The sequence below is a fragment of the Toxorhynchites rutilus genome, chromosome 3, assembly GCF_029784135.1.
Source record: "Toxorhynchites rutilus septentrionalis strain SRP chromosome 3, ASM2978413v1, whole genome shotgun sequence".
In the NCBI taxonomy this organism is placed as follows: domain Eukaryota; kingdom Metazoa; phylum Arthropoda; class Insecta; order Diptera; family Culicidae; genus Toxorhynchites; species Toxorhynchites rutilus.
The window spans coordinates 316,242,054-316,256,067 of record NC_073746.1 but is presented as its reverse complement, the minus strand read 5'-3'; the positions used below and the strand labels follow the sequence as shown (position 1 = coordinate 316,256,067).

At 38.1% G+C, this 14,014-nt stretch overlaps 1 protein-coding gene across 6 annotated transcripts in view; it reads left to right on the top strand.

Annotated features, from left to right (window-relative positions):
* LOC129774778 (uncharacterized) overlaps window positions 1-14,014 on the top strand; it is a 95,835-nt gene that overhangs the window by 66,996 nt on the left and 14,825 nt on the right. For all 6 annotated transcript variants that reach the window (XM_055778741.1, XM_055778737.1, XM_055778740.1 and 3 more), the window contains one exon: window positions 7,221-7,747. In XM_055778741.1, the coding sequence (XP_055634716.1) occupies window positions 7,474-7,747 (274 nt within the window). In that variant the 5' untranslated portion in view covers window positions 7,221-7,473. The remainder of the gene's footprint in view (window positions 1-7,220; window positions 7,748-14,014) is intronic.

The window sequence follows — 14,014 nt, the reverse complement described above, 5'->3', positions numbered from 1 at the left end:
GATGTCTGATTGCAATATGATACAGAGCAAAGTTGTTGGTAAATCAATGAGTTATTAGGGAAAGAAACAGTTTAAATACACCGTTAAAAAAATCTTACCTTAAATCTTATCTGAAGCTGAATTTAGTAATGAAAATATTTAAATAAACATGTAAAGGGATATGCTTTGAACTATAAACATTTTAATGATCAAATTCAAGTTTGGAGTAAGATTTTTATCCTTACTTTCCTCTTTACGTTACATCCATTTCCATGATTTACCAACAATTATGCTCTGTGTTTTAATATTATTTTTATATTATACTATATATTATAGTATAGTATATTATAGTATTATTTTTAATATTCTATTTATTTTATAACATTTTGCAAAACCGTACAATGATTGTGAATACGCCATTTTAAAAAATCGGTCATAATTAAATTGATGATTTGTACAAAGTTCCGAAAAATTCGGAGAGAGTCTCGCAAATTCGTCTGTTTTTTGGCTGATTTGGCGTGGAATAAGGCTAGTCCTAAACCAACCCGTGATCCTGAACCGACCTCCTCTAGGATCACGGGAATGGCACTTCTTACCAAATTTTCGGTGTAATGTAAATTTTACCAAAAAAAATAAATCGCCCAAAAATGCAGATTTTAAAAACAGGTATTTTTGATTCGGTTGAAAGTTTGTATTCCGTTTGGGTTGGAGAAAATATGAGTTTTTCATAGCAATAGGAAATTCTTCGACTCTAGTGTAACTTTTCAATAGGGCGTATCGATTTTAGTAAGAGAAATCTTTGATAACTTATATCTCAAAAACTATTAATCGTACCGAAATAATGTCGTGAGAAATTATATACACTGAGAACAAAATTTATACTCTTTTTTAATTTACGAAAAAAAAACTTTTCAATATCTAAAATAAGTATTTTATAAATTTTTTCATATAAAATAGAAGTAATGTAGAAAATTCAAAAAATTAGTCCAAAATGGTAAATTTAGTTTTGACGAACTTTGTGGGTCATCGAATGAATTTCCGAAACTGTTTGTATGCTAACAATCAATAATAAATCCTGACGTGATTTAAAACAAAAAAAAACTCATTATCAATCTCCTTCTGAATGCAGCCATTCTCGAGATATTTAACAAAATGTTTCCAATTTATTGTCTTTTTTATAGTAAATAGGCCCTTTTAATATATTTGTCGTGTTATACCGTCATGTTCATGAAATTTTATGAATTTGCTTACAATACAACTTTTCCAAATACATTATTATGGTAAAAATATTAGGCTGTCAAAAAAGTCCTGCGGTATTTTTTTTGAATTTTCATTTGTTCATAAAATTAGTTACAATCATCTGTTTTAAGTCAAATATGCGCCGTTTTGTTCGATGACTTGTTCCCAACGAGATACCAACTTCATAATACCCCTGTTATAGAAGCTCGCTTCCTTATTTGCAAAAAACTCGGATAGCCAATTTTCACAGGCCTCTTTTGTGGCTAACTTCTGACTACCTTGCTCATTCGCCATGGACAAAAACAGGTGGTAGTCACTTGGTGCAAGGTCCGGACTATACGGCGGATGCAAAAGAACCTCCCATCCGAGCTCCCGGAGCTTCTGGCGCGTCACCAAAGAAGTGTGCTCATAATAGATTATTCCTTGACAATCCCACCAAACACACAGCAGAACCTTCCTGGCCGTTAATGAGGGCTTGGCCACCGTCTGAGCCGCTTCAGCGGGCTTCGACCACGACCGTTTGCGCTTCACGTTGTCGTAAGTGACCCACTTTTCATCGCCAGTCACCATCCGCTTCAGAACCGGGTCGATTTTGTTGCGATTCAGCAGCGATTCACATGCGTCGATACGGTCAAAGATGTTTTTTGCGTCAACGTGTGTGGCACCCACACATCGAGCTTCTTTGTGAATCCAAGCTTCTTCAGAAGGTTAATAACGGTTTGATGACTTATCCCCAGCTCTTGGCCGATGCTACGGCTGCTACTATGCCGGTCTTTCTCGGCTAATTCAGCGATTTTGTCGCAATTTTCGACGACAGGCCTTCCGGAGTGTGGCGCATCTTCGACGAGCTCTACACCAGAAAGAAAACGTTGAAACCATCGTTGTGCGGTGGAAATGGAAGCTGTATCGGGTCCATAAACTGCACAAATTTTATTGGCAGCTTGAGATGCATTTTTGCCTTTGTCATAGTAGTACTGTAAAATATGTCGGATTTTCTCTTTATTTTGCTCCATATTTGCGACACTATAACTCACAAACGACTTAACCAAACAAAACACTGTCAAGGACTATATTATAGCGCGCAAAAATACCTTTCCAACAAGCTATAGTATGACTCGATACAATGAATACAACTAGAACTACGCGCTTACAACGACACCTCGCGGAAATACCGCAGGACTTTTTTGACAGCCTAATATATGCTTAGGAGTTACGTTGAAAAACATTTGAAAACATGTGGGTTAATTCAAAACATATCAAATATATAGGGTTGGGGAAACAGAAATGTCGTATTTCTGATCGAAATTTGACGTTTTATTTAACATACTTAAAAGTATCCAATTTAAGTCAAGTATGCGCCGTTTTGTTCGCAACTTGTTGCCATTTAGAAGGCAACTTCATTATCCTCCCCTCATTACCCTCCACCCCCCTCCTTATTTTCAAAAGAACTCAGACAGCCAGTTTGATAATCACTTGGAGCCAGGTCCGAACTATACGGTTTGTGCAATAGGACAAACAACACCATTCCTATTGACCATTTCTGTCCGCTTCTGGTCAATCGCCTGCTTCAAACGGTCAAGCTGCTCACAGTAGAGAACCGAGTTGAGGGTCTGGCCATAGTTGAGCAGCTCATAGTGGATGATTCCCTTCCAATCCCACCAAACACACAGCAAAACCTTCCTGGCCCACAATCCGGGCTTGGCGATAGTTTGGGCCGGCTCACCGCGCTTCGACCACGACTTTTTTCACTTTAGGTTGTCGTACGTGGTCCACTTTTCATCACCAGTCACCATCTTCTTCAAAAATGGGTCGAGTTCGTTCCGTTTCAGCAGTGCATCGCAGGCGTTGATTCGGTCTCAAAGATTTTTTTGCGTCAACTCGTGTGGCACCCATACATCCAGCTTTTTTTGGAATCCAATCTTCTGCAAATGGTTCCAAACGGTTTTATGGTCTATACCCAGTTCCTGGTCAATCGAGCGAGTGCTTACATGCCGGTCTACTTGGATGATTTCAACGATTTTATCGGTTTCCACGACGATTGGCGTAAAATAAATAAAATAAAAATATGGCGAATTTCTTGCTTGGCGGACTCCATCTTTGATGCGCTATAACTTGAGACTGAAAAGGACAATCACAACACTGTCAAAACACAACACTTGTAGCACAGATTGTCGTCTTTAAATATCCGTATAGTATGACCCGATGCGATAAGTACAACACAAGATATGTTTAAGTGTTACCATATATTGACAATATACGACATTTCTTTTTCTCCAACCCAATATTAAAAAAACATTTTCTTTTTTTTTTTCATCTCAACACAAACTTTTAACCTATTATTCGTGTTGCACAATCAAACCACAAACAGTTTTAAAAGTAGAACTGAAAACTCAACAACACAAATACACCTCGTTGATTGAACCGGACGTTATGGGCACAAAAATAATGAACTTGTTTACGTTATGCCTAGATTGTACCTGAAGTCAGTCATCTTTAAGGTACCTCTGTATACAGCCATTTCATGCCAAACCGATATAGTGGTTCTCAGATTTTCGTGAAAATTGGTAGTTTTGTTTTTATCGCAAATTATCAGACCCGTATTTTTATAATTTTTTATTTTTCTGTTAGAGTGACCATCTCCATTTTATGGTGGTCCGAAAAATCCATTTTTCGCATTTTTGCCAAAAATTACTTTTTTCAAAAAATTATAACTTTCAAACCACTGGACCAATTTAGATGTTCGACATATTAAATTAAAGCCAATTAGCTGGTCTTTTTTGTTACTACAGTTGCAGAAAATTTGAATTATGTTTTCGTTATTATTGATCGTATTTGTTTTTTTATATTTTTCCTGGAAAGCTGAGGATTTTTTACATAACATATCTCGAAACCAGGAAGGCTTTTCGTTTTTGAGTTATGATTTTTCAAAGTTAACCGATGGTCCGAAAAATCATTTTTTTCCCATTTTTTCCACTACCAAAAAATCATAACTTTTGAACTACTGTAATTATTGATTATATTTGTTTTTTTATAGCTTACATCGTTCCGGGACCAAGGGCGCCATATTTTTTTATATTTTTTTTCTGCTGAGTTTTTTTTACATAATATATCCGAATACCAGAGAGGAGTTATTTTTCGTTTTTAAATTATGATTTTTCAAAGTCAACATGTTTTCAGTTTTCATTCAATATTTCTATGCGGCTAGACTAGTATGCATGTGACTATAATCCAATTAATTGATAAGTGTGTTATTTTTTCAAAAAAGCTTTTTTTAGCTTTTTATTTAGCTAGTAGGCTTTGATTTGATATACCGATCATCTACATCGGTCCAGTAGTTCAAAAGTAATAAAAAAATGTCATTTTTGGGAAAAAAGGGAAAAATGATTTTTTGGACCATCGGGTAGCTTTCAAAACTCATAACTTAAAAACAAAAATAACGCCTCTCTGGTTTCGAGATATGTTATGTAAAAAATTCTCAGCTTTCCAAAAAAATATAAAAAAATATATAGCGTCTTTGGTCTCAAGACCATGAAGACTATAAAAAACAAATACAATCAATAATAACGAAACCAAAATTCAAATTTTGTGCAACTCTGGTATTTTTCCCAAAAAGATCAGCTAATCGGCCTTAATTAGATATGTCGATCATCTAAATCGGCTCAGTAGTTCACAAGTTATGAATTTAAAGAAAAGTCATTTTTTGAAAAAAATGGAAAAATTTGACCACCCTAAAATTGGAACGGTCACCCTAACGAAAAAATTTAAAAATATGGGTCTAATGATTTGCGACAAAGAACAAAATTTCCACTTTCCACGAAAATCTGAGAACCACCATATCGGTTTGGCATGGAATGGCTGTATATGTATATAAAGTCGCTCAGATTCAAATGTCGTTCATCAGTCGAACAATGTTTCTTATGTATTTGTGTTGCTGGGATTTCTATTCTACTTCGAAAACTGATCTTGTTTTGGTTGTGCAACACGAATTATATGTTCAAAGTTTGTATTGAGAATAATTTTTTTTGTATCCCTATGTTTTGTATTAATCCACATGTCTTCAGATGTTTTTCAACGTAACTCTCAAACATATTAAAAGAGTCTATTTACTATAAAAAAGACAATAAATCAGAAAAAAAATTCGAATATCTCAAGAACGGCTGCATTTAGAAGGTGATCTTTTTTGGACTTTTGGATCAGGACTCATAATATGTGGCTAAAATTGATTGAAAAAATTGAAAAATTCAAAAATACTTATTTTAGATATTGCAAGTTAATGTTTTTTTTTCGTAAATGAAAAATGAGTACAATTTTTATCTCAGTGTATATTTCTTCGCGTTTAAACATCAATACTCTATAACTCTTTTCAAGACACTATTTCGTTTCGACTGATATAATTTTTGAGATATAAATTATCAAAGATTTCCCTTATAAAAATCGATATGCCCTATTGAAAAGTTACACTTGAGTCAAAATATTCCCAATTGCTGTGGAAAATTCATATTTCCTACAACCCAAACGGAATACCTCTGTTTTACCCTTTTTAAGCACTCAAGAACCAAACCGACCAGTATAAATCATAGTTTAAGAGTTCCAATGCTGAAGTCGTCAGAAAAAAAAAATTGTGTGATGAATGAATGACAGAATTTTCGAAAAATACAATTTTGAGAAAAATGATTTTCAATATTTAAAATGATGATTAAAATTTAAAAAATAATATTTTTTTTTTGTTTCAATTATTTGATGTCTTTTAATGAAAAAAATTAAACAATTTCCTTCATTACATTCTTTGACTAAAATTTTGTAGGTATTATTATTAGGTTAAAAAATTTTATAAACTTTTCAACATGTAAATCGGAAATTCATTTCTGAAATTTTGAAGTCTGTTTGTAAGTGGATTCCGATATTGAATATTGAAAAATAAAATAAATTATCAGGCTCTGATATACAAAAAAAATCAAAAATTTATTGCAATCAATAATGCCCCAATTTTAAAGTCAACTTATCGACATAAACATCGCCCCTCCGGTTTCCGTTGTGATTGAACAGACTAAACCCAAATCACTCAGACCGAGGTGAACCATAACACTTCTCGATCGTTTTCCCCAAAGCCAAAGCAAACACTGTGTGTTTAGAACGACACCCCAAATCCAAATCTAGCCACACCCGGACAGGGAAAGTGGTTCGCTTCTAAGCAACCAGCCAACGCCGCGCTGAACTCGAACTCATGGTGAGCCAGCAATTTCCGTCCCGTACGAAGGAAACAAGTTCCTTCCGCTCGGCACAAATCTCAAAAAGCACCGGACCGGTTGTGAGGACCTTTATTGGGGGGAGGGACGGAGAAGCCTTCTTGCAACCCGGGGCGAGAAAACAACCGGACTGAACCCGACCCACAATCTTGAAGGCAGCCTCCGCGCCGCATCGTCTTCCGTGAATAGATTTGAATGCCGCGTCATCATTGTCGCCGGGGTTCTTCCATTTCAGCCCCCCCGTCTCCTTACGCTGGGGGCTCCAACATCGGTGTGATAGCAACAAGAGAAGCTATAACAATGATGTCGTGGGATCAATGTGGCTATGGGGGAGTGAGGAAAAAAATGCAATACAAGCGGACCGAGTGCCGGGATAAAAGCAGAAGCGATTCCTTACCGAGCGGAATAGCGGATATTATGATTACTTTTTATTGTTATATCATCCCTTCGTTGAGCAGAACACAGGGGCGGGCGCGAGGGGTTGTGAGAGGCTCACCGGACTCTGGTATGCCTTTAAGTGATGTTCAGAATTGTTTCTCTCTCCCCTCCCGGCTAAGCGAAGGAAAAGTTCAGAAGAAAGTGGAAAAATATTAATATAAATTTATGAATTTTAAATGAATATTAAAAAACTAACTCGGTCTAACCGGTGGTGAAATCGTACATAATTGGCATGTTTATATAACCAACTTTTTTTTCCTTTCTTGAATATTGTATTTTGAAGTTAACTACATATCTGTAATCTCGCCCCAAAACTAGTGTTCCTAACCATAACGTGCAGCGAAGAAGACGAAACGAATCTTGGCAAGTGTCCCCAAAGCACGGTAGTTAAGCGCAAAGAAGGATAAAGCGAACCGCTGGTGCCTTTGAAAGGTACCGCCGCCAGGAGACTTCAGGAGCGTGTGATAGCCGGTAGCGAAGATAGCGATAAAAGAGCAAAAGTGACTAAGCGGAAACGGAGAGTGAACGCGAATTAACCATAACGGCAGAGCAGTGGATAGTGAGCTGAAGTATGTATTTGAGTGTTTCAGTGGGAGGTGATGGGATTGGAGGGGTCAGAAATGTCGATGGAGCAGCAGATGGCGAACCGGGAGGGGGAGGAGGTGGTGGTGGAAGAGAACCACCAGAGATGGATACAAAATTTAATTTAATACCGAACAAAGCGAAGCACGACGCTGCTGTTGGTAGTGTAAGGACGACGACGACGACGACGCTTCAAAGCCGATCCAGCGGAATAACGATGAGGAGCTTCGTTGGAATGCTTTTGGGATTACTTACGATATCAGGTAATTTGAGAATGCTTTTGTCTGTCTTTTGCCGTGAAAGGGTACTGTTTGATGTGGGAGACACTGGATGGGCCTTGCCGAGGTGAACGAGGGGCGCGCGGTTTGGGGGGAGACAATTCATATTGTTTTATTGGGCGCGGGAATGTATTGAATACGCGGAGGACCTTTCATGGCCCCAGCCGGTGGGACGGGTGGGGGAGAGGAAGCTCTGATATGGAAATTTGAGCCGTAATAACCTGGGTTCCAGGAACGCCACTGAGAAGTGGTACGAGATGTACCGAGGCTTGATCCTGTTTCATGTTTTATTATGAAACTCTCGAAACTGGAAGACTAATTTGCAAGTTGATACCGGCCTCTTGTGCCTCCCGTGGGTTAGCTGGGCACGGGGTGAATTATGCCTTCCGCAGAATCTTTTGTTTGAGTTTTAAGAGTAAGTGGATTTAACTCGAAAGCCGTATAATTTATCGATTCAATTAGAATCAATTAATTCCTAATTTTACTTCCCGCTAATTGTTTGATTTGTAAAGTGGGCAGATATTTATAAGCCTTCATTATTGAGGAGGTTGGAACAAAATAATAAGATGTCTTATATTAATATAATTGTCTTGTGTTTGAGTGTGAGCTTAGTAGATTATACATTTCGTAGTTTCTCTCCGTGATAGGCACATTGATGGGTTGGAATATCGGAGCGATACTCGCCGCCGCGTACCTTTTATAACGTTGTCACTTCTGTGTTTTTTAATAAGAAAGACTAGCTGACCCGGCAAACTTCGTCCCGCCCCAAATTTGTTTTTTGTTATCAATACCTTCAAACATTCACGTTTTCCTACTAAGCGCAAGTTCATGAGTCCAATCGCAAAAAATTCCTAGTATTTCTACCAAAACTCATCATTATAATATCAGATTATTTTCAGACACAATTATCGTTCAAGATCTTTCAACCACTTGCAAATAACATGTTTCTCCGTTACATGGAATGAATGTTTGATACAGGAAATATGATAGAATGAAGACAGACCCCTCCCCTCTTCTCCCCTTAGAGAGGAGGAAGGAGTGTCTATTCACTATAGAAACGTTTTGTGCCCCGTAAAATCTTCACATGCCAAATTTGACTCCATTGGCTTGATTAGTTCTCGAGTTATATAGAAATTTGTGTTTCATTTGTATAGCAACCCCCTTAGAGAGGGGGGTGGAGTGTCTAACCACCATAGTAACATTTATTGCACCCTAAAACCTCCACATGCCAAATTTTATTTCCGTTTGCTTGATTAGTTCTTGAATTATGCAGAAATGTATGCTTCATTTGTATGACAGGCCCCCTCCCCCCTCAGAGAGACGGGAGGAGTGTCTATTCGCCATAGAAACGTTTTGTGTTCCCTAAAACCTTCGCATGCCAATTTGGTATTTTCTTGATTAGTTTTCGAGTCATGCAGAAATTTGTGTTTCATTTGTATGGCAGCTCCCCCTTAGAGAAGGGGTGTAGTGTCTAACCACCATAGAATCATATATTGCATCCTAAAACCTCCACATGCCAAATTCCGTTTCATTCGCTTGATTAATTCTCGAGTAATGCAGAGATTTGTGTTTCATTTAAATGGCAGCACCCCTAAGAGAGGGAGGAGGTGTATTTAACCACCATAAAATCATTTATTGCACCCTTAAACCTCCACATGCCATATTTGGTTTCGTTTGCTTGATTAATTCTCGAGTAATGCAGAGATTTGTGTTTCATTTGTATGGCAGCCCCCCCCCCAGAGAGGGGGGGAAGGGTCCCAAAATATCATGAAAACCTTCCCCGGCTCCAAAAACCCCTACATACCAATTTTCATGTCGATCGGTTCGGTAGTTTCCGAGTCCATAAGAATCAGACAGACAGACAGAAATCCATTTTTATATATTAGGCTGTCAAAAAAGTCCTGCGGTATTTCCGCGAAGTGTCGTTGTAAGCGCGTAGTTCTAGTTGTATTCATTGTATCGAGTTATACTATAGCTTGTTGGTGACAGTGTTTTGTTTGGTTAAGTCGTTCGTGAGTTATAGTGTCGCAAATATGGAGCAAAATAAAGAGAAAATCCGACATATTTTACAGTACTACTATGACAAAGGCAAAAATGCATCTCAAGCTGCCAATAAAATTTGTGCAGTTTATGGACCCGATACAGTTTCCATTTCCACCGCACAACGATGGTTTCAACGTTTTCGTTCTGGTGTAGAGGTCGTCGAAGATGCGCCACGCTCCGGAAGGCCTGTCGTCGAAAATTGCGACAAAATCGCTGAATTATCCGAGAAAGACCGGCATAGTAGCAGCCGTAGCATCGGCCAAGAGCTGGGGATAAGTCATCAAACCGTTAATAACCTTTTGAAGAAGCTTGGATTCACAAAGAAGCTCGATGTATGGGTGCCACACACGTTGACGCAAAAAAACATCTTTGACCGTATCGACGCATGTGAATCGCTGCTGAATCGCAACAGAATCGACCCGTTTCTGAAGCGGATGGTGACTGGCGATGAAAAGTTAGTCATTTACGACAACGTGAAGCGCAAACGGTCGTGGTCGAAGCCCGCTGAAGCGGCTCAGACGGTGGCCAAGCTCTCATTAACGGCCAGGAAGGTTCTGCTGTGTGTTTGGTGGGATTGTCAAGGAATAATCTATTATGAGCTGCTTCCCTATGGCCAAGCGCTCAATTCGGACCTGTACTGCCAACAACTGGACCGCTTGAAGGTAGCACTCATGAAGAAGAGGCCATCTTTGATAAACAGAGGCCGCATTGTCTTCCATCAGTACAACGCCAGGCCACACACTTCTTTGGTGACGCGCCAGAAGCTCCGGGGGCTTGGATGGGAGGTTCTTTTGCATCCGCCGTATAGTCCGGACCTTGCACCAAGTGACTACCACCTGTTTTTGTCCATGGCGAACGAGCAAGGTAGTCAGAAGTTAGCCACAAAAGAGGCCTGTGAAAATTGGCTATCCGAGTTTTTTGCCAATAAGGAAGCGAGCTTCTATAACAGGGGTATTATGAAGTTGGCATCTCGTTGGGAACAAGTCATCGAACAAAACGGCGCATATTTGACTTAAAACAGATGATTGTAACTAATTTTATGAACAAATGAAAATTCAAAAAAAATACCGCAGGACTTTTTTGACAGCCTAATATATATATATAGATTCAGCTACAGAAATATTTTCTCTGTGGTGGATCACTCCATTGAGGAATATGGCGAATCCTTCGGCTGGAGGAGGCCTGGGTTGATAGCTCAGGATTTTGGAATGCGGCTTGTTTGGAGAATGGAAAAACACTTGGATAACTACTAACTAAACACAACAGATTTATTTCGTGATGCTACACATTTGAAGGTTGGAATTGGAATGAATATTGCATTGGTAGGGATCGATTCATTTGCACTTGTTTAGTTGTATGCGTTTGGTGTTTGGTGTATTTTAGGTTCCGCTGCTGGTTGTGGTTGTGTAATGCACCACACACTACATTTAGAATGGGAGGGGGTGATTGGATGGGAATAAGGATAGGGATGGACATTGGAATTTGGAAGTAGGGATACTTGCTCAACATTCGCGCTGTTGGTCGCAACACTCTGTGATTATTGTTATCGCTATTCATGAATCTATAATCTGGAAATCTGGAATCTCATCCATGCAGACGAACAAATATAAAAGTTTTTTTTTAGTAATTGTAGATTAGCGAATCGATAATCTGTTAAATTGTGCTGCGGCCATCGTAGATATACATTAGGGTGCCAATGAATGTATTGGAAAAAATCGACCTTAAAATTTCAAAAATTTACCCTATACAAAATGTTCGCCACCTCCTAAAACACCTCGACATAGGGTTTCAGCTCAATCAGACTTAAGGGAGAGTGGCGCAGAACGTTTAAGTTTAAGTTTTTTGAAAATCGAAAAATCACCCAAGGGGGGTGTAAAGCAAATCTGGGTTTTCGAAAAAAAAATTGATGCCAAATGTCTTAAAGATGCATGAAACCTCGAGATCTAGTGTCATCTCGGAAAAAAAAAAATTTTTCGAAAATCGGCACTCTGGGTTTTTTTTCGGCGTACGAAACGAAAAGTATGGTTTTGAGTGCCAATAAATATAGTTATCTCGATTTTTCATGTGGAACCTGCTAGGAAATGTTCATTTGCACGTTAATATACCCTATGCAGAATATTAGCTCATTCGGACTTCATTTGCTGGTGTCGCAGACATTAAAATTTGAGTTTTTTTTTTGAAAACCAAAAAATCACCGGAGAACAGGGTTTTTGACAAAAAATGATGCCGAATGTCTTAAAATTGACAATTTTTTGACAAATGACAATTTTTTTTTTGCCAAAAATAAATTTTTCAGGCGGAAAACGACCAAGTGTCAAAAAAACATTTTATTCCACAAAAATAACTGTAAATCTTGATAATTAATGCAATTTTAAGACATTTGGCATCAAACTTTTTTTTTTGAAAACCTCAATTTTCGGTGATTTTTTTTTTTTTTAAAAACTCAAATTTTAACGTTTGTGACACCAGTAAATGAAGTCCGAATAAGCTAATATTTTGCATAGGGTGTATTAACGTGCAGATCAACATTTCCTAGCAGGTTCCGTATTAAAAATCGAGATACCTTTTTTTATTGACACCCAAAACCATACTTTTCGTTTCGTACTCCGAAAAAACAGGAAGTGGGTTATATCTATGGTATAACCGCAAGGGTGACGTAGGACTATCGTTGATTTAGAGATCATTTGTATGAAGTTGAATCTGAATTCATTCTGAATGAATGAATATTTGGAGAACTTCGAAAACGAGAGCGTTACGTTGGAGGCACAAGGTTTTATGCATCCAATATTGGATACGGAAATATCCTACTGATGGGAAAGAATAATCTTCAGAAGCTATCCTGTTGATTGCGATTGATTGAAAAACCACATAACCAAATGTATTTGGTTAGAATAGAAAACATTCAATTAAACTCTTTCACATGAATATATTTTGAAAATTCCCAAAGGAACTGGCAGATTATTTTCAGTAACGATTAGATATTTCCACATTTTCCTCGATACTGGAAGCCCACCAGTGGTTAATGCCAACTCGATAACCACCTGTTAATAGCACTTGATTGAAACATATTTGGTCACAGTGTTACATGGATAGAAAACATTCAATTAAACTCTTTCACATGAATATATTTTGAAAATTCCCAGAGGAACTGGCAGATTATTTTCAGTAACGATTAGATATTTCCACATTTTCCTCGATACTGGAAGCCCACCAGTAGTTAATGCCAACTCGATAACCACCTGTTAATAGTCGCGCGTGTATGTGTGTGTAGCGATGTCTTCCCAGGGAACCGTTTGTGGCATCACTCTCCTCCTGATAGATTCCCTTCTGGCCTAGGGTGCACAAACAGGCTCTTGGTGACACCGTTCATCCGCGCTTTCATGATAAATAAAGAGCTTCACCGCAACAGCGACAACATGCTCCAATCGCTGTTCAATTAGAACTGAGTGGATTTCCGAGCGCCGCTCGCTTATATACCGATTGGTGATTTCAATAGCCTGTTTTGAAAGCAATTTTAAGACTATTGAAACAAGTTTTTGGATCAAAAAGTAACAAGTATATAACGCGTAGACATTTTATCTTTCGAATGAAGTGTTTATCATACCATTTCGTTCAGTTGTTTAGGAGCTATTAACGCTCAAAATCTCGGTCTCCGGCGTAACGCTTTCGTTTTCGAAACTTTGATTTTACACCCCGGTATAGAAATGAAAGACGTAGTCCTACGTCAAAAAAACAAAGTCCCAGAATGTCGATTTTTGACAAAAAAAATTTTTCGAGATGACACTAGATCTCGACGTTTCATGCAATTTTAAGACATTTTTCATCCAAATTTTTTTTTCGAAAACCCCGATTTTCTTTACCCTTGGGTGATTTTTCGATTTTCAAAAAAACTCAAACTTTGACCACTTTGACTCTCCCTGAAGTCTGATTGAGCTGAAATTCGGCATAAGGTGTTTTTTTTTCGAGGTGGTAAACATTTTTAAACGGTTTTATTTAGCTTGCCCTGTAATATGTTTGTATGTTTGTATGTTTGTAACATGTTTGTAGCACTGACCCACATTAATAGAAATTTGACCCCCTTCCTGTTGACCGATTGATCTGAAATTTGGAACACACCTTTATCTCATTACTCATTATAAAACTGCGTGTTTCATGATCTTGAAAATCCAAAATGGCGGATCACATATTTTCTCAAAACCTCATCAATAT